At 41.9% G+C, this 27,500-nt stretch overlaps 1 protein-coding gene across 19 annotated transcripts in view; it reads right to left on the bottom strand.

Annotated features, from left to right (window-relative positions):
• magi1a (membrane associated guanylate kinase, WW and PDZ domain containing 1a) overlaps positions 1 to 27,500 on the bottom strand; it is a 97,652-nt gene that overhangs the window by 36,861 nt on the left and 33,291 nt on the right. For 18 of the 19 annotated variants that reach the window (XM_060881185.1, XM_060881168.1, XM_060881170.1 and 15 more), the window contains exons 3-4: positions 3,514 to 3,633; positions 2,785 to 2,994 (exon numbers count right to left, since the gene is read on the bottom strand). In XM_060881185.1, the coding sequence (XP_060737168.1) occupies positions 2,785 to 2,994; positions 3,514 to 3,633 (330 nt within the window). Of the gene's footprint in view, positions 1 to 2,784; positions 2,995 to 3,513; positions 3,634 to 27,500 lie in introns of those variants that run through there. The other variant, XM_060881186.1, reaches the window with a different exon arrangement.

The raw sequence follows: 27,500 nt of genomic DNA, 5'->3' as shown, positions 1-27,500 counted from the left end.
AAGCAGAGCTGGGATTTCCACACACAACGGTTTGAAGAGCAGAAACTATCCCCTGAGTCTGAAACGTCGGAGAGCCGAAAGAGGTCGGAGGAGAAAAGTCAAATGTCCGGTAGAGTAACTCACTTAACCGCTCTTTACAAAGGTGGTGAGCAGAACAGCATCTCGGAAAGCACGACACGTCAAATATTGTGGCGGATGAGTAACAACTGCTGAAGACTACATCAGGTTCCTCTCCTGTCAGCCAAGAACAACAATCTGAGGCTACAGTGAAAGTCAACATCTGAAGATTATACTAGAAGTCAAGTCGAGAGGCTGTTGTTGTCATTTCGGCCATATACATACTATAGGGACCCATATAGCTGATGCAGAACAAAGTCAAATAAAAGACCCAGAGCTACCTAAGACAACACAGAACTTTATATAAGCCCCATAAAAGAAGCAAACTATTTAACAATTACACCATGTTCCAGCAGAGCATCAAATACTTTTTACATGCCTATGTTACGGATGAACCATTTTTTTCGATCTACTCCCACGAACAGCGTCTCACGTTCTGTCCTGCAATCGACAGACACGGACACTTTAGCGTGAGCTGCGGCAGCACTTCCTGGTTGAGATGATTGGATGGAGTAGAAAGATTCTACTGCTTCATAGTGCAAATGGTCAGCTTACTCTGCTGTAGCCATATAATCTCCTCCTCAATCTCTGCATGTGATTTGATTATTCCCTCACACACACACACACACACACACACACACACACACACACACACACACACACACACACACACACACACACACACACACACACACACACACACACACACACACACACACACACACACACACACACACACACACCAGATGGACCTGCCCTGTACTCACATAACGGCAGCAATCTCATTTACACAATGAACCCCCCTCCTCTCTCACACGCATGCATGAGTGAAATCTATCTTTGCTTTCTTTATATTATATCTTGTGTAAATTGAGTGGAGTATTGAGGAGTGAGTAGTGAGTAGTTAGTGTCAGCATATGTGCACGTGTGTGAGAGAAAGAGAGAGAAACGTTGTAGCTTCATGGTAGTCAAGGTTTGTGACATCAGAGTTTACATTAAATTGCTAGCGTCAGCTAACGCTGTGGTTAATCGGGCGGGAAGAGCATTATATCCGCCACTCACATGAATAAGGCTGTTGTCATGTTTGTGGACGAGATTCACAAAGCTGAGGTTGCTAGTGGGGTGTGTGTAATGCCCCCCATTCATTAATAATGATGTGCTAAGTACAGGTATCTAGATTCAGTAAACCAGTGTCATCCATTACATCCATTATACTGGCAACAAGCTGTAAAGACCCTGACCTGAACAACAGGGATAAAGATCTCAACATAACGTTTAAAGTCAGAGTTTTGGGTGTGGACAGGAGGGACATTTAATCAGGAAGTGTCCTGATAAAGAGGCAGCAGACGAAGACACACAAAATAATGATCAACAAACAGACCAACACTTTCCCAACTAACAAAGCTTTGTAGACCCGACCAAGAACTTCACACAAGCTTCTAACTAGAACTAGACGAGATCGATGAAGATGATGAGAGCGCATAAACCGAGGCTTTAAGAGTAATGCTAATCTTTTACTTTTATTCATGACTGATTTTAACACTGATTCCTTAAACCTACTAGGATTAAGGGATGTAAAAAAAATATATGCATAGAGCTTTATGAATTCATTCAATTAAAAAGAACAGATGTGATGTTCGTACAGGAAACTCACAGTGATAAAGAAACTGAGACTAAATGGATGATGGAATGGGGATGAAGAGCAGCGTTGAGGTCACTAAGCCCAGTGAGTGCACGAGTGGAGATTCTCTTTACTGAACATTTTATACTAGAATCCTACCCCACACAGTAAGTGATCGCTGGCAGATTAATGTTTATTAAGTCAATATAAGAACATTTTTAATTTGGTATTGTTCGATGCAATGCATGTGTTTTTAATGCAAATATTAAACCCAGAAGTGCAAAGTGGCATTTTGATGTTTCTTCGTGATGCCGAATGATGCTAATTTAATTAAGACTTGGAAAAGAGAAGAGAGATTTCTCCACCATGGAAAGGTTTTAATCTAGCGTCGTACACTGCCAACGTCATGAGGGACATCACCAAGTCATTAAGGGAGCTGGAGATAGAAATAGTGGAACGCCAGGCTTTAACCGAGCCCACAGGAAACAGAGGACATTTTGAGAACCTCAAAGAAAAAAAAAGGCAGATATACTGGGTATAAAAGCACAAGGTGTTCTCACCAGATCACGTTTAGAAGGAGCTAAAGAAATGGACGAAAGAGGACGAGCAACACATAACACACAACGACACCATTAGACAATGTGGCACAAACTTCTACAAAGAACTGTACAAGGGTGAATAAAGGGACAACGTGGAGCTGCTAGACAGATTTTATCGACGACTTGCAAAGGTTTCTCCAGAAGACATCGGAAGGTTCTGGAAGAGCTACAGGCCACCTTAAACACAATGGCGTAGGATAAGCTCCTGGAACAATTGGCTTAGCAGAGGAATTCTACAAGTTCTTCTGGCAGGAACTAGGAGAAGATCTGGTGGAGGTTTTTATTCACTTGTGTCCCCATAAAAGCTAACTCTCCCGCTTGCATGACTATTTTTGTTGCATCTCAAGAAAACCATGTCCCGATACACATCACCACTTCCAACCAGATGCCACATAAATAATAACGAAAAGTACCTGAGCTGTATTTTGCTCTCAGACATGTGCATACCTGTAAAAGTGTTATTCATGTCTGTGTCGAAGTCTGCATCTTCTGTCTGCTCAACTGGCACTACTCGAGCATGTTGGATATCATTGTAGGACTTTGTGCGCTTGGGCGTGGAATTCCAGGTGCCAAAAAGGGTATGTCGCAAAGCATCCTGGGTAATCACTGTCCCACAGCGAGGCTGGCTGGGTGGCTTGGGTGTTCCATAATAGTTACCTAGGAGACATGGGATGAAGGAAGAATGTTAATGCTTGAGAGAGAGAGAGAGAAATGAGAGAAGAGAGAGCGAGAGAGAGAGAGAGAGAGAGAGAGAGAGAAACATGCTTAGTGCCAGACAGATTGAAGCTGAGTGCCAAAGTCAGTTGCCACCAGAAAGACTATAAGGAGAGGAACACTTATTTCTGTGTGTGTGTGTGTGTGTGTGTGTGTGTGTGTGTGTGTGTGTGTGCGCGTGCGCACATGGGTGGGCATGTTCCTCTCTTCCTGTCCAGCTGAATGTGTGCATGCCAAGGCAACAACATCCCTGCACCTGTGTGTGTGTGTGTGTGTGTGTGTGTGTGTGTGTGTGTGTGTGTGTGTGTGTGTGTGTGTGTGTGTGTGTGTGTGTGTGCATTTCCATTACATCCATGTGAAACTTGTTTCCATTTCATCATGTCAGTGATGACAGTGCAGGGGAATATGTGTTCCGGTAGGTCGGCTGCAGTAAACAGTAAACACCTGAACCATCTCACGCACCTTCGTAAGTTCCTATTTCCAAAAGGGTTCCACACTGCTCGAGCTCCAGGAACTCCTGCACCGACAGGAAATTGTAATCCACACCTGGAAGCTCGCCCTCACGAGGTGGCCGTGTGGTACCTGAAAAGAGAGGAAGAGGACGCTAAGTAAGCTAAGGCATATAGATCAGAAGAAATATGAAGAAAAAAAAAAAAAAATCAAGCCTTATAAATATATATATATATATATATATATATATATATATATATATATATATATATATATATATATATATATATATATATATATATATATATATAGGCCAAGGTGTCATTTTTGGTAGCTTTCACTCACTAATCCCCAAGATAACTGATCCCAAGTGGACCAGCAAATATGACCAAAAGAAGGACTTAGACAGCAAAGTATGCCAGAAACATTAAATCTGTCTATGAACTAAACCTAGAGGTGCAAAGCAACAGCTAGTTATAAGAACATCCGTTTGAAAATAACGTGTAAAATATGTGTCAACGTGAAAAATATGTGTCATGTTAGCACATGAGCCTGAAAACGCCTGCTTTAACATTCCCTCACTTTCCCAGCAGATCATATTTATGAAACGTTTCCATTTCAGAGCGATATTTACATCTTAAAATGACTCACATCCACATCAACATCCTCATAAATTTGGGGGGGTGGTATGGCAGAACAATGTGAAGAACGTCACATGTGACCAAAGGTCAAGGAGTTGCTGAAAACAACAGAAGGATAATTTGAGACTCGGTGCAGGATGTGCTAGGATTGAACTCGCTCGGATCATAGCAGCAAACGTCTATTTCATCTTGCTACAAAAGTCAGAGCCGTTAACGGACGCTTAAATATCATTCATGTCGTTTGTTAATTTACAGCAAACACACGATCCTGGTCATGGTTGTGGTGGATCTGTGGTGGAGAATTCACCCAGGATGAGGTGTCGGCACACACACTTTCACACATAGGGGGTGATTTACTGTAGTCAATCTGCATGCCTGCGTGTCTTTTGGACAGTGGGGTGAAACCCAAATAAACGAGCACGCAACACTCCACACTGAAAGTAACCTGAGCCCAAGATCGAACCCTGCAGCTGTGAGGCGGCAATGCTGACCATCGTGCCACCTTAATAACCTAATATTAGATTTCGAGGGCCGAATATTTTCAGTGAATCGTGTCTATTTTCTTATTTATTTCCCACGTGTTTCAATTTTGTGATATAACTTTATAGCCCATGAGATGGACAAGAAACCCGCTGCCTTACGTTTTGTGCCTTTTAAACACTGATCGGTTTTGAATGAGTTTAACCTTGAAACTGTTTCCTACTTCTAGTCTGAAGGAAAGCGGCTTAAAGCAAAAAAGAGCTACGTGTGGTCGGATATTAAATACCGTGACTTTCTAACCTTTTCCTTTTGGGCTTCCCTTTGCATCTCTGCAGGGACCCAGGCAGAGCATTGTTTCAGGAAAGTGTCTGACAGTTAAATCTCATGGCTATTGTTTCGTCTTTCACCACTCACTTCCTTGATTATGAGCTTCTACCTTTGTCTTTCATTAAATCACTGTTGTTAAAATGGGAAAAGAAAAGAAAAGAAAAGAAAAAAAAACAGCTGGGTCTATTCATATTCAGAGAGAAGTTCTCCAGAAGGGCTCACCGGTTCTTTGACTATCCTGAGCTGTGGGCTTGCACTACGTGTTTACCTGAGAGGAGCCGGGGGGTGGTTGCTGACCTCCTGTTCAGTGCATTAGGAAAAGAAATATATAGCGCTATTTCTTCTTTTCATTTTAATCTGTTGAACCTGAACCTAACCCGAGTGTAGCTTAGCTGCTGGTTAGGAGAGTGCTGTCTGCTCAGCTGCTTGGTCAAAGGGGATAATGAGGATGCTGTTAGCTTGAGGTCACATCCATTATGCAGTGGTCTATGAGATCGAATGCCTTGCTGGCATGTGCACAGTTCCACCGTGTTCCAACAGGAGACGATTTCACGCTATATTGTCTAACGTGATGTGAGCAGATGCTCCATTTTGTCTTTTCTTACATACCGTCTTTACTTGTATTCCCATTGCAGTATGCAACGATATAATGAGTTATAATCTGGTTATATCTTACAAATATATGTGTATTGTGACAACAGTGTGTCAAACTTATACTAAAAGACTAAAAAGGAGTGCCACAGCATTGTGTGGTCAGCATTCGCTGTATACAATCTCACACGTCCAAATCTGACCCTGAGGTTTAAGAAAGAAACGTGAAACGTGTCACAGTGGTTGGAGTTGAGGATTCACGAGTCCTTCGCGAGGGTTGGTTCATTTTTGAAGTGCCGGAGAAAGTGTGGAGAAAGTAACACCATCACAATTGTACACAGAGATGAAAATGTACATCTCAGCAGACACCTCGACTGCCAGACTTCCTGAGCGGTTGCTATGGACAACCGGTTAAAAAAAAAAAAAACCCTTCTGTCTAACTTTCTCGGAAATAAAGAAGCACTTGGAACTTTGTGTACATATGCAGATGTCATCAAAAAGTCCTGAGAATGTGGCTCGAGAAACAAGATATTTTTTAAAAAAAAAAAGAAGCACTAATAAATATACCCCCTTGCTACAGGCACGTTCTACTAGAAAGAAAACAGAATACCCACTTGCTGGCCTTGGCGCTTTCTGCGTGACAGCTGTAGCTACATTCTGATGTTTTCTAGGTCTTCATCAGCCATCGTGAGAGCACGTGGAGAGCATCGAGACTAATAACAACCGCGTCTGAGGTTACACCTTTACACGATTAACCCCTGTCTCCTGGCACGCCGCTGAAGATCAGTGCAGAGCATGAATTAAGGCAATCGGCAGGCTAGTAGCTAGCATGAAGAGAAGTAGTGAAATCAGGACTCTTTAAAAAGCAGCAGTTGTGAGCCTGCAGCTGCTCCAGCTCCTCTGCTCTCCCAGCTCCACACACACAAAGAAGGCAAATTAGCTCTCCACCCTGAATGCCTATTGGCTCAGGGCTCAGTGGGGGTGGGGTCACGGCCATGCACTTTGTCTATGTAAACATGCCAGTCATCATGGGATGGGAGAGAGAGAGAGAGAGAGAGAGAGAGAGAGAGAGAGTGAGAGAGTGAGAGAGAGAGAGAGTGAGTGAGTGAGTGAGTGAGTGAGTGAGTGTGTGAGTGTGAGTGAGTGAGTGTGTGTGTGTGCGAGCACAAAAGAACAACAGCATTGTGACAAGGCCCTATGGAACGCGCTCGTCTAATGGTTCGATCTTCACACGTGCTCAAACAGCACAATGTTGATACTCGACTACGAGCATGTACGTTCATACTATACTGCTAAGGACACGGATGACCTCAAGTTCAGTAGTTTGTTGTATGGACCAATAAAAATGACCCCACCCCACCCCACCCCACCCTTACATACAAACATACACACATGCATTCTATCAATACATTTATGTTCCTTATTATACTCTAGATAACTGCAAAAAACGTGTTGTTTAATATTATTAAAACATCTTTGACACGTTGATGAGAGACCTCATCCGTATCTATCTGTGTACACAACAACAAGCACACACACACAAATACTGTAACGAACTGCAGCCTCACCTTGCGAAGAGGAAATAGATAGAAGAGGCAAACGGAAGCCGAAGGAATTCAGGAGGAAAATCAGTTTGATTTTTGTGTATTAACCTGAACTTACTGTTCGTGTCCGTGGTAAGCGTGAGTGTAAGTGTGATGAATGTGCAGACTTTTATCACAATGTTCCAGCTAGCATAGCAGTGTAGCATGCTATGTAAACCAGTTCATGCTAACTTCACCTGGATCACATTTGATAACCAAAGTAGCTTGTCGATACCCTGGGATTAACACGTGCAACGGCAGAAACGAGGTGCACTGCTTTGCGATGTATTAATACGATATCGATTCTGAGTAACACTGAAGGCAGACGTTTTAAATGGGAAATTAACAGGATGTTCAGAACTGGACAAGAAGCAGGTGGTATTTTGGGAATACAACTAAGTTCCTAAATCACACCCCCACATTTCACTACGCAAAACAATTCATAATCAAATACATTTTCTGCTGTTCCTGCTGAACGTAAAACGTTTGAACATAGTTTCAGAGCAAAAGATTTGAACCAAATCTGCTAAAGAAAAAAATGGGTACTCGGTTTAAATAAACAAACAAACAAAAACAAACAAACAAATAAATAATATCAGCATTAATGAAATATAACTGGGGGTCTGTGATCCATGAGATATTTACAGTGATGGAAATCACAACCCATAAAAAAATGTAGGCTATCATGGTTTTAAGTTCCTAGGGCCTATTTTGTGAAACAGGACTGAAACCAGAGTGTACCAAAAAAACCACTTGACTATAAATAGCATATGAAAGAGTTCAGGGAACCCTGGTGTGACCTACATTCTCACCTACTCTGCACTGCACTCTGGGAAATGAAGTCTTTCATCCATCTAGTGCACACTTGTTATTTTAGCCCTGATTTCCTAGTTTTGAAGCTAGTTGACTCCGCCCACCCTTCTTGTGCATGGTGTGAAGAGTTTCTCGTCTTGATATATTCATGGTGCTGAACTGCATAGTGAGAAACCCTCTGCAAGTAGTCACATTTATTATCTATCTACTGTCTAGTGATGTGCTTACGTTCATGAGAAAGCGGGATGTGGGGATCTCTCCGAGTGACAGATTGGAGTGATTATGTAGTGTGTAAACCCCTTACGCAACAAAACAACCGATCACAAGTGATTAAAGTCATGTAAGGGTCAGCGATTCCGAGACATCTTGTAAAGCCGTCTCGTGGACACTTGGCTCGACGACAAATAAATTTCAGTTCTACATCTTCGCTCCAAATCTAATCATGGGTAAAGTGACACTCAGGATCTTTGATCAGACTCAAATCTCTGACGCTGTTCTGCAGGTCATCTATTCTTAGGTGTACAAATCAGGGCAAGAGTTCTCCACAGAACCGAACATGTACTATTTAAAGTGCTAGTACCCGTGAATCACTGCTATGTCTATGCAAATGCTGTTTCCTGTGAGAGGTAAAGAAAGAAAGGATGCTGAGGATGTGAGGATGAGGTGAGTGCACAGTCCAGCTCTGCCAATCAACAAACACACACTGCAGAATCTGGTGAAAATAAACAAACAAACAAAAAAAAAACAATAAACACAAACACACACACACACGCACGCGCACACAACTGGGTAAGGATTTAACAGCATGTCATACTGCATTGTGATTGTGATTGATACACCAGATTGTCTGCTTGAGCTCTTTATTAACTAGTACATCAATAAACATAAGGAAGGTTGCCATATTGACTGTTTGCATATGAAGCTGATGTTGATTGATGAGCTTTGTTCTATGTTACATTTACCTTTTGTGGTCTTATATATAGAGTAATGCTGTATATCTGTTGTGTGGAGCCAGAGAGAAAACAGCAGCACAGAGGGAACAGATGGTGTGCATATAGAAGGGTGTGCATATATAGTGTGCCGTACTACAGATTGTCCCTGCTTGGATTTCTGATTTGATGGCATAACGGATTCCATAAAAATAAAGAAGAACTAGAACTGTAACTAGGTTGTTAGTAACTCACTGGACGGAACTGTTAAATCAATCAGCACGGTTTGGCCTCGAGTCGCTAAATCTACTTATCCTTTCTATAGTAATCACTAATTCGGTGGAAATTGTCAAAATAAATGGATTTAAGAGATTGTTGCTATGGTGCCGTTTTCTGCGAGGAAGTGTTTATTTAGCATTATTTAGACGGACGCTTCAGGTTCGGTAACGGCTTTGTACAAGTCAAAGGTAAAGCTGGGACTTTAATCTTGCTACCATGTCATCAGGACTTTGCAAACGTTGGCTTGAACTGGAGAAAAAACCCAGAGGCGGATGAGGAATGAGTGTTTAGAGCTACTGTGATGTATGTGATAAAGTCTGGGCTAATAGAGGAGTTGAGGTGTGAAAGGAATGAAGTACTTTAGTTAAATAATGTATCTCTGCATGGCATTGCGCCACCTTGCACCACCTTTGGATGAATTGTTTTTAGAGAAGGTGTGCTGAAGTCACTGTAGTGCAACATCGCATTTCTGCACCATATTGACAATAGGCCTCAGATATAGTCCATTCTCTTACATGGTCAAATGATCCAATAAGAAACAGGAAGAATGATTATGTAATTCCATTTTCCTGTAAGGAATGCTCTCCATAACACTCCTCCGTTTGACCTCTGTCTTTCATCTTATGGCTCCTGGGCTGAAAGACACACGTGGACGTGGACACTTGTAGCTGAAACGGTTGAGCGGCAATATTTTGGATATCTAAAAAAATCTGAGAGTCTGGTGTTGTCCGCTCGTCGTGGAGTAAAATGAGTTGTAGCTGGGTGTGTACGCACACAGCCACAGTAGTGATGAGAAAACATGGGCATTAATCAGCTTTACTGCTACACAGCTTTTCCTTCCAGTATCTCCAGCCCTCGGTCTACTTTATATCACACACTGCTTTTAGCAATTAGGCTTCATATACTTCTCTAACACCTACTTTAATACGGCTACGCGGCTTTCTGTATAACCTCGTTATATCTATAGAAAAGAGAAAGCTTGTTTGGCTTGTGAAAGATGAAGCTCTTGATAACATAAGCTGAAATATATACGAATGTGTCCAACCTGCAAGCGTGTGCCAGAACACCGGGCCTAGTTTTACAGATCACAGATACAAGTGTAAAAGTCCAGGGGCCGCGTTCATAAAGATTGTAAGAATGATTTCAGAGAGCTCCGAATTTAGCTTAAAAATTTCTAACTAGGAATGTTAGCTTAAGAGCTAATCTCAGAGCAACAATAAGCGAGGAAACTACAATTTTATCTTAGAGAGGAGGCGGGGCTTAACCCGTTACTAGGTATGACACGTTCTTATAAAGACTGTGTTTGGTTGTACGATAAAAATAGGAGCCCTTTTAAAATCTGGTCTGTGGTCTATATATACGTCATTTCTGCGCTGTGTCAGAGATGTTATCTCTTGTTGTATTAACTCACTATCGTTATTAAATATTGTATACGATGCATTTCTTCTCTCTCTCGTCACCTTTCGCCCATTTTCTCCTCTGTTAAGAAACTCTTAAGCCTCTCAAAAGTCCTCCTCTCTACTCCTAACACTTTTTGACCTTAAGAGCTCTTTTAAGGGTTAAGATTCTTCATGTATAACTTTTATCCTTACTAGGATCTTCTATTAAATTTGAAGTAGAAACGCCCACATTTCTAAGAATTTTCTTAGAATTGTGTCACTATATTTGTCACATAAATCCAGGCCCAGGTTTTGCTGTTCCCATTGGATTATAGATGAATACTTTATTAGGCTGGTCTTCACTTCTATCATATTGACTAGGAATGTAAAACTAACTCCAGGTGTGTTCTTACTTGTACAACGGTAAAATAATGCGAGATGTGTTTCCAAAACAAAAAGTGGATCGGATTTCCATTTCACTTGGTGTATATACAGTTAGTGAGCTAGCTAACTATGATGAACAGTGAACATCTTACTGCTGGAGAAGGAGAAGCTTTCTGAAAGGTTTCAAAAGACTCGGTCGCTTGTATCTTATAGATCTCAGACCTTTGAAAAAAATTACGTTCTCAACCAATGGATAGAAAAGGGACCAGTGTGAGGGAACAAAAATGCACCTAACAAACTGTGTTAACTGCTCGGAACTGCGGCTCACAAGCTGCTACTGTAGAGCAAGACCTGCCTCTGAGGACGGGTCATTTATATATATATATATATATATATATATATATATATATATATATATATATATATATATATATATATATATAGTTCTACGGAGAAGAAAATTGTTTGTGTTTTCCAGGAAGTGACAAACTACAAATTTGAAATGAGAATATTTCTAATATATATATATATATATATATATATATATATATATATATATATATATATATATATATATATATATATATATATATATCTTTTTCCCCCCAGAGATGTCTTTAACACTAAAGTACATGTAAAGAAAATCCTTAAAAAAGCAATTATCAGAAACCACAATCTATCTGCAGAGCAATTGTACACACACACACGTTGTTTGTTTACTGAAAGGTTTTACAGTTGCAGCTGGCTCTACTGTAACTGATCACCCTGGCATTGTTTACTGGCATTGTTGAATGTATATGCAACAATGTTTTTGTTCAAATCATAGTGCACAGTAGAGTCGATTGAGCAGAGGGTGGGCTTCGCTCCGCAGACATGTCGCTTACTGTGTGTTATGGCTTGAGAGTATTGACGTATGACGTGCTAGAACTTAATCGCTTTCTCTGAACACACACGAGCAGACACACGGGCACTGTAAAGAATCCAAACAGCATGTAGAAATCTGTCACACACACAAACCGCACACACACACACACTCTTGCTGAGGGAAGATGAGGTGATATCTGAAACCCTGTCGTCTGCCTGCTGTCAGCAGCTCTGGGAGCTCATTGTGTGACCAAACCAAGCCAAACATCTGTTGCTTTTAACCCCCCAGTGACTACTTAATGGTGTGTACTCTGTGTGTGTGTGGGGGGGTGAGATTGCTGTTTTTTTTGTGTTGTTTTTATGAGATGGGGGTGCAGACGAACTCTGTCTGTAAGATAACACCACCGATATCATAAAAGTCATTTGGGTTTTAGGTTCTCATTTGTTCTGTTCAGATGAAACGAACATCACAGGGACGAAGACAAACGAATGAAATGAACACGGAAACTGCAAAACTATTGATCCGGTTTATTAGAAGGATTTGAAGGTCACTTCCTCCACACCTGCTTATACGTTCATCCTACAGCCCGAAGCTATCCAGAGTCTGAGATCACTAGTGAAAATGCTTCTGTTTTGCATCTCTCTCATTTAACACAACGATTTTCACTACTATGGTCCCCCCCCTTTTTTCTTTTGCTTTAATGTCCGTGTGCACTCGAGCTGGCATGAACTCGAATCCGTTTTATCTCCACCAGCGTGTCGTCAGAACGCGTGCTTCGGCGGTGGAGACGAGGACGCTCTGACCTTTTGTACAAAGCAGTGAACATGATCACCATCACGCATTTGCTTACATTTAAATAGGAACCTAAAAAAAAAAAGGAAAAATTTGAGAAACTGAACATTTACTTTTTTTGTTTTGAAATGTATTAACATATTTCTGTATGTACTGTGTATATAAATACTGTCATATACAGAGCTTAGGTACAAGGAACTGAATGTACACAAACACACACTCCACACACACACACACTGCACCAGTCTGTTTCTCGGTGCCTATATAGCACTGGTGAGAGCAGAAGACAGACAGCATTACGTCATATCACTCAGGAAAGTTTATAGAACAAGCACAATGGAATGACTATGGGGGGTGGGGGGAGTACACACTGAGAACGTAAGAACAACCAGAGAGAGAGAGAGAGAGAGAGAGAGAGAGAGAGATGAGGAAGCATGAGGAGAAAGAAGAGAGACAGCTTTCACTAAGTTGCTGAAAAATATTCACACAGGGAGAGGAGGACTCCAGGGTCTGCAAACCAATTACTGCAACGTGTACACTCACACACACACTGATTGAACTCCACTTTAGTGTTTGTCTACTCAAGTGCTTAGAAGCATGCTCTGTGCAAACCATAAACCACACACACATCAATAATAATGCACACGATCTTGAATGCAGCCCAAATTATTACCAAATCTAACAAGACAAGATGAGCTAGAAGCACATATGGCACAAACAGTGTGATCAATATCAAACCTGATTACCTACAGCACAAATACACAGCATATCACACACACTCACGCACACACACTCCAATAAAAGCATAAACAGCGATAAATGGTCAGCATGCTGCAGAGGAGATGCTACTAGAACAGAAGGTTTTTATGCTTCTACACTAATACAGAGTTAAGGATATTCATGGCAAAAGGTTTATGCGAGAGTTGAAAGTCTGAAACCTTCTTCGTGGCTTCCGAGAGACTGCAAGATTCCCTGGAGATTTGGATATCAATACAAACATTAATCCAGCAGGTTAAATATAAAGATGGAGGCTTTAATTTCAAAGTGTCCAAAAAAACATGGCTCAACTAGAAACTAGTAAAACTCTGCTACTGTAACTGTATGACAAAGTTATCTAAACAACAAAGAAGTGTCAGTCACACTCACTTCTTCATGATGCCATTTAGCAGACGCTCTTATCCAGAGCGACGTACAAAAGCGCTTTGAAGACTCTATCGATGAATCCATTAACACTGCTTCACTAGGTTACACGCTTAGGACACCATCAACCTAAATCTCTGTTCAGGTCTTTTTTTTTCTTTACACATTAAACAAAAAGGGAAAATAAAAGCTAGTTAAGAAAAGAAGTGTTTCAGAAGTGTTTCAGAAAGAAGTACAGTAAGTCTTCACCCGTCGTTTGAAGACGGTGAGTGACTCAGCTGTTCGGACATCTAGAGGAAGTTCATTCCACCACCTCGCTGCCAGAACAGAAGAGAGTCTTGCTGTATACCTTCCTCTTACCCTGAGAGATGGTGGGACCAGTCCAGCAGTGCTGCTAGCTCTGAAGGAGCGACGTACAGTGCGAGGAGTGATAACACCAAGCAGAAACAGTACAGTATAGTCCAAGCTAAATGAACAGTATAATGTTATTTATGTCTGTACTTTTAAGAGTCACAAACAGCTGGAACCAAATTCGGATTCTGATTCTGCAAGCACGATACGAAACAAACCGAAACAAACTTAACTTGAGAAACCTTCTACACCCTGAACTGCCTCCATACAGGGCACCTTGACCTCCCCTCAAACACAAAACTAAACACCAAGATAAACAGGCAGCAGTTCACCGAGTCAGACAGATGTGAAAAGTCACACGAGCGAGTTGATCGAATGATGGAATAAATATATATGAGAGAGAGAGAGAGAAATAGACACCTCCAATTTTTGTGATTTAGTGTAACACAGCGTTTTAATTAAGCAGCCGTGTGCAGGTTTGAACAGAGAACGGAGTCGGAGCTCGGAGTCGAGAAGCCCAAGTTGCTCAGTTACTTTTGGCTTTTACAGCAACAGTTCTTTTAGTGCATTCATTTCTTCATACGGTGGCGTTTCATATTGTAAAAAGGGCCTGATTTCTCTATTGACAAAGAAGAGTTCGTGCACAACTAGAGATGATGTAATTAAGATCAAGAATTGAAAACAAATTTGAAAACAAACTGTTTGGATTTTTCTTTTTCCAATATCACGCACCGGTACAGGGCAACGTAGCACTGAGGAAAGCTGGACCTGGCCTCGTGTACGTACATGATTATAGGTGAGTGTCGCTGTGGATGGCAGGAGAGAGGGAGAGAGAGAGAGAGAGAGAGAGAGAGAGAGAGAGAGTCTCACCTTTCTCACTCGGTCTGTTTCGCTGAGGCGTTTTCAGGATGCACGATAAAGGAACTTGTGATCTGACAATACAGTGAACGCTCTTCTGTTTCGCCAATCGGGAGCCTTCTTTACTTGTTCAACTGTGAGGTGACTGTGCATTGTACCAGCAGGAAGGATATCCGAGATGTGGTGGTTTGGTGGTTAAAGATAGGGTCTCCGATATTTGCGAAATGCTTCAGAAAACTGAGTCGGGACGACAAGCTAAACAAAAATCAAAACAAAAGTGTAGCCAATGAGCAGAAAGGGGCGTGTCTTGTCAATATGCGGCGGAGAGAGTGTTCAGTGCGCATGTGTGACATTAGCAGAAAGCGGTTTTAACATTGACATGGAGGATAAAAACAAAGAAAGAAAGCGAAGAATGGCTTACGATAAGGCAAGAAGTAGGACCGTGTTAATATAGGATCAGCTTTCTAGCGCTGGAGAGAACTGAAGGAGCAGGAAGTTGGCCGCATATTCACAGATTGGAGTTTCCCGAGTCAATAACTCCTAACTAAACGCTGTTACTACACAAATAACACATATTTTCTATCGTAGTAATGTAGAGGGGTTTAGTTCAGGAGTTATTGACTCGGGAAACTCCAATCTGTGAATATGCACACATGGGCACTGAACACTCTCCGCCCATATTGACAAGACCCGCCCCTTTCTGCTCATTGGCTACACAGGGCTCTCAAGTTTTGAAGACAGTCAAGCGTGACATCTCCAACCCCCGCAAATTTTAGGGTCATGATTGAGGACAATGTCCCGTCCAGAGACAAGCTGTTTCGTTTTGAGGTTTTGTTCAAACCAACCATCGAAAATACCCTCTCTAATGAATGTTTTTTTTTTTCATTGGTTGTTGCGTTAAATCTTAATCGTGATATTTTCTGATTGGCTATTGTGTAGCCTCTTTTTTTTGATTGGCTGATGTCAGGCTCGACTAAGAACTGAGACATGCTTGATTCCTGCCCGGTTCCATAGAGACAGTGGTGAGGACAGATACATTTTGGGCGCTGCGGCATATTAAATATATGATAAATAGTCAAAAAGTTTTTCTGCGTGAGAAATACAATGTGTGGCGGGAGAGCGTGACAAAAGACAGAAATGCGTGACTGTCACTCTCAATGCGTGACACTTGACAGCCCTGGCTACACGTTTGTTTTGATTTTTGTTTTGTTTGGTGGCCGAACGCAGTTTTCAGAAGCATTTCTCAAATATTGGAGACCCTACCTTTAAGGTGTTACCCCTCTTGGGCACCTGAGCAAGGCCTTTAGCCCCTGAGGCGATATGAGGAAGAAACCTTGAGAGGAACCAGACTGGAAAGGGATTATTTATAGTCAAGTGGAACTGAGTAACCAGGAGCAACTTATACGAGATTTAACATAAATTCCTTCTGGCTAAAGCCATCGAATGTTCGATGACGGAGACCCGAGTCTCATTTCAAAGAAACTTTTATAATCTCCAAGTGGTACAATCCACAGCAGTCCTATGTGTCTCCAGATATTTTAACATAACCCTCAGGAAAGGAATTGAAATTAAGAAGCTGTAAAAGATTAAATAAAGCGTGTACACGTGTAAAATATATATTGTATGGATTGCACAAACATGATGTGAGATGTATATTATACATAAATATTAATGGATATATAGCACACACTGAGATGTAAAGTGGCACATAATATAAGCCATTATTCTGCCTAGTAACAGCTGATGCAGTATGTGGTGCAGCAGGTCACGTACGTTTTTTTCTTCTTCTGTCGTGTAAATGAGTCTAAGCAGCTTAAACCTTACACCAAGTAACTGAATTAAAAAATAAAAATAAAAATGAACAGTCCAGGTCCAGATGTGTAATCTTCATGTCCTGGGCTTCTGCGACTCCACCCCTGAGTTCCACAAGGTAACAATGTCACTATCAGTGCAACAATGCTGCTGGCAAACTGGCAACCCCTCTTCCATCAGAGTACGAGTTCCCGCCAATTCTCTTCCCTTATCGTATGTCACTTCTGACCAGTCGTGTGACGTGTCTCTTTTCAGGGGCCATTTTTCCAGACACCACCCCAACTCTTCTTCTGACCTTCTCTTCAGAAGGAAACATAAACCAGCCTTCTGCTGTTGAGTCATGAAGCAAAAACACAGGTGTGCGCACACACACACACACACACACACACACACACACACTCACACACACTCACACACACTCACACACACTCACACACACTCACACACACACACACACACTCACACACACTCACACACACTCACACACACACACACTCACACACACACACACACACACACACACACACACACACACACACACACACACACACACACACACTAAGCCCTCTTTCACTATCTCCATTCTCCTCTGTCTGTTTCTCTATTTCGCTCCTTTTAAAGATTTATTCAGTAGAACGCTCTCCAGCTGAGCTTGTTTTGAGGGCAGCTGGATAGAAATCAACGGGATACCAGACGCATGCTCTCTCACACACACACACACACAAACACACACACACACACACACACACACACACAATGCAGACGTTCACACCAGGCCTTTTCTTTTGGCCAGCATTACCACATTCACAGCTGAAGCTGTGCTTTCTTCTCCAGCACTCCCTCTATCCCTCTTTTCATTTTGTGGGTAAAAAGCAGGGGGGAGGTGTAATGGACAGAGAGGGGGTTCATGGGAAACGATGGAGAAGAGCCACCAATGGTACACAGTTCGAAGCTTAATGATTGACTGAGCTCTCGCCCCAATTAACCATTCAGACATTGCTTGCCTCTCTCTCTCTCTTTCTCTCTTTCTCTCTTCCATTTATAGTCATCACACAAACTGATGAAAGAAAAGAGGAGAAAGGTGGAGCAAGGGGAAATAGAACATATAGGCTCTCAATGAAAGAATGAGAAGAAGAGGGAGGAGTCAACACTCCTTTAGTCAGCAAGCGACTGAAGACAGAAAAAAATGGGGGGGGGGGAGCAGTGGTGAAAGGGTGAAGATGGGAGCTGTGTGTCTCTTTTCCAGCCTTCTGAAACTGAACAACTGACAAGTGTGTCAACAGATCAGCATCCAATTACACACACACACGCACACAGGCACGCACACGCTCGTAGCTTAGACTTCCCGACCTCCGATTAGGGGACAAAACATCAGAATTCCTAGTCGGAAACTCGGGACGGTCTCCTCAACTCTGAGTTCAGTAGGTGACAAGTCCACATGACCTCTTCCTTACAGCACCAGAAAATGATCATCTGTAAATGAGTTAAACTGAAAATACAAGTGTTTGCTTAAGATCTCTCGGCATACAGATTCATTCTCTTGTCAAATCTGTAGCACTGACGTTACAGTACACCTCACCCAGCTAGCTAGCTTGTCCCTAACAACAAGCTAACATGAAGGTATCCGTAGCTTGTCCCCCATTTTGTAGCTTGAACATACACAAGAGATCTCTTCTGTGTTTTTTTCAAGGAGTTCAAATACAATTAGAGCTAAACCAAGTTTTGCAGTAAGCACACATATATATATATATATATAAAGAAATATATAATATATAAAAGAAATAGCCCACTCATTAAATAATCAGAGTGCGAAATCTCTCGTTTGACTTGCATGCTACATACTCGCCTTGTTGGTACTGTATATAAGCAGCACAAGCTAAATGAACTAGCTCCATAGTTACAGTACACACTCCTCAGGAACCAGCGAGTCACAGCACTAGTCCGTTAGGTGTCGCTTTACAAAGTCAGAACTAATTTGTAAAGAACTGAGAAAGTCTCGACTGCTGAAACTGCAGGCTGTGTGTGTCTCGCTTTTCAGTAGAAAACGAATGGCGATGAGTCACTTTTGTTGTTTGCCAGGATGAATGCATAAACAGATAAATCAGAAGGAAGGAAGCTTCATAAACACAGCTTCGTTACGACATACTCACATCGCATCCCTGGATCATTCTAAGACCTTCATTATTGGAGTGTAAGAGAATTTGCTTTATGTTGTCATGCAGATAGAGACTGAGGTGAAAATCAGTGAAGTACAACCCTGTGTGTGTGTGCGTGTGTGTGTGTCCAGCTCTCTTGCCTTCTGTCTGAAACACATTCATCCTCAAGCATTGCTCCTGCCTGTCATGGAGGCATAAAACACACACACACACACACACACACACACACACACGCCTAAAGGAAAGAAAGTGGCACGCAAGACTCAGCTCAGTGGCACTCGCTCTTTTCATCACTCTCCTTCTTTCTTTTGCTCTTTCTCATTTTTTGTCCTGCTCTCTCTCTCTCTCTCTCTCTCACACACACACACTTTGGGTTTCTCATTTCTGCCTTAACCACTTGAACGCCAGTCGTACCCCTGTGACAGCTAGTGTCTATAGTGTAGTACGATGTTGCTAGGATACGCTACGGCTTTCTGCGTCATCTAACACTTTTGGGGGCCAAATATAAATGGGTGTAAATTATTTCTTTCTACTGTTTAAATTGGTCAATTTATGGTCTAAAAATCTGTGCGAACCAATGGTACAATGTTAGCTACGGTTGGTACCCTCGAATCTACTGGAGCCTATGTCAGTTTAACATGGGCACAAGTTCTTGGAGGGCAAATAGCTGAATACCTAAATAATAATAATGCATTGTATTGCCTTGTATACCTCAGAAAAACAATGTGACTGAAAAAGAGATGGAGAATTCTCCATGCCGAAAAGTACACAAGTACATTATATATTTCATTTGTGCGGGAATAAAAAAACGAGAAGATTCAAACGCATCTGCCTCAAGGTTGGATCTGAGAAGCTTTTCTGCTCAGCTTGGTCATACAGAGTGGTTACTTGGGTTTCTGTTGCCTTCCTGTCAGCTTGAACTAAACTGGAACACACTTAAACACTCCTTAAGTATACATTCGTGTCTATGGCACCGGCCATATTAAACTGTTTCCATGCTGTCTTGCACACTCACTCAGTTGCTGTTTTGCTCAGTACATTTCATTACCTCATCCAACTGCTGTTATTACATAAGTGTAGCTAAGACAACTTACTTTAAGTCCTTAGCGCTGTGTTGTTCTTTGTAGCACCGTGGTCCTGGATGGTCCCACTATGTACTGCGTCGGCTATATATGGTTGTAGTGACAATAAAAGCTTTTTGACTATTGACTTGACTCTTGGATGTGCTTCTCTAAACTCATTTATCAACAAAACGTTCCTGCCTGACTACCTGCTTCTTGATTTTGCACAATCAGGTGTAAACTTTGCTGTAAGTCTAGTTTCTAAAACAATCGCTCCAGCCTGTCCAACCATGCCACAGTAAAAAAAAAAAATTCCTCATTTTATCTGTTTGACGTGAACAAGATATTGCATGTATTATAATGTGCATGTATTGGATAGGTGCCTGAATGAGCAGGCACTTCCAATAAAGTGGCTCCTACAGTCCAATTCAGGTTATTATTGTCCTGACGGTAGCCATGCAAATATAAAAACAATGACGGATATTGCATTTCATTTGCACCCAGAAATCCACCAATAACACAACCGATTATACAAACTGCAATTCTAGTTTATTTAATATTGTTGGTCAAGTCTTCATGTCTTAAACTGGTGTGGTTCATGACAAACTGCACTCTGTTGCTTATCAGTCAATTATCTGACAGAAGAAGCTGTCTCGTGGTGCAGTATTGGTAATTACTGGGGAGATAGTGGATTTACTGAAACAACAGATAAATAAGGACGAGCTGGGAAAATAAGTGCACGGATCGCTAGCATGCCGACTGAAAGATTCCTCTGTTAAATTGGGAGTAGTGTGAAATCATTTTGCATAGTAGATGGTATTTGTGTCTATGTGTGCATTTTGTCCTGCAAAGCGTATAGTAATCTTCTTAACAATTCACCACGGTGGTGACACCTGGTCGATGATATAGATCGGCCGATAATCGATGTAGCAGCACTCCCGCTTGCGGCAGCAAATCCTAACGAGATCTTGAAGATCGAACAAGGTTAAAACGTACGCTAGCACTACTGCGAGGACGTGTTTCTCTGTCAGATTCGTGCGTCCCTGGATCGCTCGGCGTTATCGGAGCTAATACCGGCGAAAGCTGTGGATTCGTTTTCCGCGGCCGCAGCTCTGATGGCATTTATATTAATGTAAATGTTTTTATTATAGATCGGATCTTCTATAATACTCTTTTACGAAGCACGTCTGATGAGTTTGATAACAATGAGCATTATGACTACTTAAGTTGAGTTCAGCGCAGCCAGCTGTGTGTTCAGTACTTACGTATGAGAATTGTAAGTACAGGTAGACTGTTGGCCTTTTTCAGCTAAAGCAGGTCTGTTTAAACATCTAGCATCCACAGTGGACACACACACATACACCACATGCAGCTATAAGCAACCCCTCTCACAGCATTAGGCCAAAGAGATGTTAAAAATGGGTCACACACACACACACACACACACACACACACGCACACACACGTACACACGCACACTACTGCACTGTGGATTCTAAAATAAGCCAGGCTAAAAAAAAATCTATGGATGTTATTTTTAGATGTTCGAATGATTCATCCCTCATCCTGTTTTTCATTAAAAATGTGAAACTCACCAGTGGAGGACTCTCTGAAGACTAACCCCAGTCTCTCACTGTCATCCACTATCACCATAAAGTTTATAACATACAAAAAAACTATCTATACTACCAATCAAGTTCTTTTAGTACACCGTATTAAGATATAGAAAAGAAAAAAAAAGAAAAAAAATGTTCAATATACCTGTTGCACACGTAGTATTTGATTCGAGATTAAACAAATACCGTCTAATATTCACTAGGAGACAAAACTAATCTTACACTAACTAGTCACCAAAATAGGCCCGTGACTCGTCACGCAAACTGTGATAAAAGTGGTAAAAATGGTCAACCACTGAGCTTTTAAAACTTTGGGATAAAGACCAAAGGAGGTTTTTATTCATTGAAGTAAACAGTGTGGAGAGCATTACTGCATCTATGATGCCATTTGATTATTAATTGGTTCTAATGAAAAGGCTGAAGTGTACAGAGTAAGATAAGCTGCTTCATATAAAAATGTGCAATTAAGCTGCGTTACTTCTTGTGGTCTTGTGGTACTTACAGTTCTTCACTGTCTATCAGACAATCTGTATGTGTTACTGATGTCCTAGAACCACCGTGGCCAGATGTGTGTGACAAAAGCTGCTTGATGTGTCAGCAGTACTGAAAGAAAACAGTTCCCTGACCAGCTCTTTCCCCCGAGGTCCTACAATGAACTCGTATCATAAGAGCGGATAAAAAAAGGTTGCATTCGGGGTAACAAGGCAACAGTGGCTACAAAGCTCTGAGCAACCCACCGCCAATAATTTACATCCAGCCATGAGAACTGACGACAACTAAGTGCCCAAGGTTTTAGTACATCGTACAAAGGATGTACTCAAGCGCGTTTCTGTTCTCACTGTGCTCACTGGATGTTTTTGCACCATTCTGGGTAAACTCTAGAGACTGCTGTGTGGGAAAGTCAGAAGAAATCAGCAGTTTCTGAAAGCATGCCCTGGTTAAAGTCACAGACATCACAATTATTAAGTGAGCTTATGACCTGCATCTGCATGATTTTATACACTGCAATACTGCTGCATGACTGGCTGATTGCAGAACTGCTTGAATGAGCAGGATTACAGGTCTTTCCAATAAAGTCTTAATTAAAGGTAGGGTCTCCGATTTTTGAGAAATGCTTCAGAAAACTGAGTCGGGCTGACTACTAAACAAAAATCAAAACAAAAGTGTAGCCAATGAGCAGAAAGGGGCGTGTCTTGTCAATATGCGGCGGAGAGAGTGTTCAGTACGCATGTGTGACATTAGCAGAAAGCGGTTTTAACATTGACATGGAGGATAAAAACAAAGAAAGAAAGCGAAGAATGGCTTACGATAAGGCAAGAAGTAGGACCGTGTTAATATAGGATCAGCTTTCCAGCGCTGGAGAGAACTGAAGGAGCAGGAAGTTGGCGCATATTCACAGATTGGAGTTTCCCGAGTCAATAACTCCTGAACTAAACGCTGTTACTACACAAATAACACATCTTTTCTATTGTAGTAATGTAGAGACGCAGCTACAACCCATTTGGGTTAGGGACGTGTTTGTTTTGGTGATTTCAAATATCAACATTGGCTTTCAAAAATCGGATACCCTACCTTTAACTGTCTTTTTTTGCTTCTCCTTACTGGCAGTTTATGTATCCTGATGTTTGGTGGACATGTGTGGCGTGTGTACTTTAGGGTCGTGTCAGGGTGGCGCATCAGTCAATAACGAATCTCGTTAAGATAACGCTAGACTCATTGGCCAAGTAGCAGCATCTCCGGTTTCATCAAGCGGACTAATGTTTTCTCCCATAAGTTGTAGTGGTCACATTTCCTGGATTAGAGGCCTGAGTTCTTCCCAAAGTGCCCAATAAGAATCAATACCACCACATACCATTCACCTGACATGTTTTTTTACTCATAGGTCCCTTACACGATGGCCACAGAGTGGACCTGAGTCTTCACTATAGGAATATTTGAGATGAATAGGGCCATCTCATTTACAGTAACAGATTGAATAAAAGCTTTCATTTTTACAAATTTGTAATTCAGCCTACATTATCTGGTCCATCAGCAGTGTTCGGTGAAGCAGAGCTCAGCTCGGGACACCCAGGTTAAAAGAGAATAAAATAACCTAGTAGGTAAAAAAAAAAAAGAAGAAATAAATTAGTACACCAGTTAAGCTTAGTTAATGTGTGATTGAAATCTTTCTAAAGAATGAACGCTGTCTGTGGGATGTGGTAGCTCAGTGGTTAAGGTGTTGGGCTACTGATCGGAAGGTCATGGGTTCGAACCCCAGGTCCACCAAGCTGCCACTGCTGGGCCCCTGAGCAAGGCCCTTAACCCTCAGTTGTAAGTCACTCTGGATAAGGGTGTCTGCTAAATGCCGTAAATGTAAATGTTTTCTGATTTATTAAAAACGAATACAGCAGAGGATCATTTCCTGCTTCGTTTGTAGAGGTCTGCGTTTGCTTTGTAACCCACTAATCTGCTCTGCTGCTTTTGACACAATTCCAGTATGTGCCCCGGAATCGAAAGCGCCGGCTCTCCATAACAACCTCAGATCATGAGCATCCAGCAAAACCAAAAGCTTAGTTTCCCAACAGCAATTTTAACCACGATTTTATATCTAGTTTCATTTATTTACACTGCATGGCAAAATTATTGGCACCCTTCATAAAAAATACATTGAGTCATCTTCAGTAAGTGCTTTTTCCTGGTTAGGGCTGAGGAGGATTCAGCACTTATACTGGAAAGTCTGGGCATGCGGTGGGAGAACACTCTAATTTGAACAAAACCACAGGACACCACATACACACACACATGTACAGGCAGTTTAGATTCAACAGTCTGGTTCCTCCCATGATTTTTAGAGGCTGGAGGAAACCGAAGAAACTGAAAGAACCAAGAGTTATTTCTATGGTGGCATCTAATAGTTCACTTTAGAATAGATCTTTTTTAATTAGAATACTGTTTTTTGTTTGAAAACTCGTGGACGGGGGCATTTTACATGCATGAACCTTCGTATTTGCATCAAGGCAGAGTGACGGAGAGCAAAACTGTCTGATAGTGGCCGTAATTTGCTATGTATGTATTTGTGAGAACATATTAGGAAATTTCAATCAGCACATACGGTGTTTACTTCGGAGACTTTCGTTCCCTCACTGGTTTGAAGGGTGCCAATAATGTGTGTTATATTAACTCTGTGTAAGTGTGCTTACATAGAGCCAGTGGTATAATGCAAAATGCTTCAGCAAATATTAATGTAAAAAAAAGATTAATGTTTGGAGGCAATATCTTTTATCTTGGTAGAGAGAGCAAGAGAGAGAGAGAGAGAGCGAGAAAGAGAGAGAGAGAGAGAGAGAGAGAGAGAGAGAGAGAGATTGGGTTACAGCAGACTGACAAGATGAAACAGAATCTTCCTGAATTATTAGTAAATAAGTATATGTGCTTAACAAGAACTTTCACACCACCTGTGAACACAAGCAGTTTTAACACTAGCTAGATGCTGCCTTTTCCTCAGCGGTAGAATCTCATAGCTGCAACCGAACTTAAATGTAAATCAGGCCTCTTATGTTGCTGCTATTGTTAGTGTTTATTGTCAATACTACTATTTTGACAGAAACGTCAGCTGCCAAGACCCTCCGAGATGACTCCTCGTACACCAACAGCCAAAGGTTTGTGGACTCACATGACCCTCACACCCCAACCTATCCTTGAACATACCATACTAAAACCATAAAACCAATGATATCGACTTGGTCCCCCACTTTGCTGCTATAACAGTCTCCAAGCTTAGGGGATGCTTTCCACTACTGTTTGGAATGGTAAGGATTTGTGCCGAGTCAGCCATAAGAACTCAATGAGGGAAGGGATCTGATGTTGGCTAAGGAGACCTGGCATGCACCTAGAGCTCCAATTCATCCCTAAGTTTTTAGCTAGGTTGGGGTCAAAGCTGTGTGCAAGCAACTTGTCTTCTTACTTGTTGACTACACGGAGCTAGCATTAGCACAGGTAACTGTCATACTGGAGAAATTGGCTAGGCCCCTTAAGAGTGGTTTTTACTTACTCTTTAGTATGCAGATGCATACGCAAAATGGTGCTGCCTTTCCGTGTGGTGCAATGAGAACGTAAAGAGTGGAGGCGGTGTAGCGATGTGTCCCGATGACACTGTGTCGCTAATTGACTTAACAAACAAACGCTGTGTCCCAAATGACATGCATGTACACTATTCTAAATAGTTATTAAGTAGTAACACTACATGTTTTCCTGTTACAGTGTTTGAAAATTTAAAAAGCTCTTAAACCTACCTGCTTTGACTACCACGCTAGATTAATAAATACTTTTAAAATGTAAGGTGATAGATTTCGATTCATAACACAGCCCACTATTGTCAACTGGAAGAAACTGAGAAATGGAGCTCCTCCAGATGTAGAGGAGATACACAATAAAACAGTTGCTGCTGTTTGCCTGTGAACATGAGGTGAAAGTGAAGCATACAATGACATCCTGTACAGTTTTGTGCTTCCAATCTGTGTCAACTGTGTGGGGAAAAAAACACATCTTGCTGTAATGGTCAGGTTTCCACCTACTAGTGCGGCTACTCAACATGGATACGGATAGCTCTGGTTTTGGAGGAGTAACTGTACCATGGCTAACTGTTCGGTGGAAACGTGACTTTTAAACAGGGAGAAATAACACAGGTCTGGTGAGCATTTACTTGTTCTCACTGTTACCTTCCTTCCTTTAACAATTTCCTTCTTTTTCACGTTAAAAAAGGACCTATTCAGGAGCTCATTTCTACCCAATCAGCAACTCTGGCAAACAGCATTTTGATTTGGGTGGAAGCCTGTACCAACTCTCTCTCTCTCTCTCTCTCTCTCTCTCACACACACACACACACACACACACACACACATCAGAGGCCTGTAGCCAGTTAATGCCTGGAGCCTGGGTGAATACTGGTCATTAAGACAGACTACTAGAAAAACAGCCTGCAATGCAGTGAGCTCTCTCTCTCTCTCTCTCTCTCTCTCTCTCTCTGTCTCTGACACACACACACACACACACACACACACACACACACACACACACACACACACACACACACACACACACACACACAATGCTGAGTGCCACGCTTCCTCCTGCTGCTTCCTGAGAAAGACTCTTTTGTTTTGGGAGCATCTGGACCTGACCTCTACCGTTTGTGCCACAATAACCACCCCTCCTCTTTACCCCTCCTCTCGTCATCTCCTCTCCCTCTCTTTCTTATCCCTCATTTCCAAACAGCTCTGCACTCCTTTTCCAAGCTTGTTAGCTTCCCCTCTTCTTTGCAGATGGGAAATTTTCTCTCTCCTTCTCTCTGCCTGCAGCCGGCTGCCTCATCATGTGAAAAGAGGCTCTGTGTACCATTGGGCCCTCCACAAAGCCAGGAGATGAATTAGACAAATGTGTGTGTGTGTGTGTGTGTGTTAGAGAGAGAGAGAGAGAGAGAGAGAGAGAGAGACCACTGACCATCTGTCCTTTATGAGCTGGACATGTCTGATATTCTTTGGTCCCCTTATCCTTCAGTCCTCCCTCAGTCCCTCCCACACGTCTGCAACGTCGCCTTTTCTTCATCCAGATCAGCTTCATCATCAAAACACGTCGAAGATTAAATGCAGTAGCTTCGCTTAGAAAACCTGGCAATCGCAAAATAGGTGCCGACCGTGGAAAATCTACTCACGCACAAACGTGCTTGTGTAAACACAATGATTTTCGACCAGGGCTGAGCAACACGATGCTACAATCTCAACATTATGTCATAATAAAGTTACATCCTAACAACATTCAAGTATTGTAACAATGTTCCATATATATGTGGAGCAAAACTGGTCAAGCTCTCAGGGTGCATACTCTCTGTCTCCCCTGTCAATCACAGCTACACTAGCCAATCCTGAGTGTCCTATGTGTATGGAAGAGGGCAGATAGCACTTTCCTTT

Source organism: Tachysurus vachellii, chromosome 11, assembly GCF_030014155.1.
Source record: "Tachysurus vachellii isolate PV-2020 chromosome 11, HZAU_Pvac_v1, whole genome shotgun sequence".
In the NCBI taxonomy this organism is placed as follows: domain Eukaryota; kingdom Metazoa; phylum Chordata; class Actinopteri; order Siluriformes; family Bagridae; genus Tachysurus; species Tachysurus vachellii.
The sequence above is the reverse complement of the archived record's forward strand: the minus strand, read 5'-3'. Positions and strand labels throughout refer to the sequence as shown.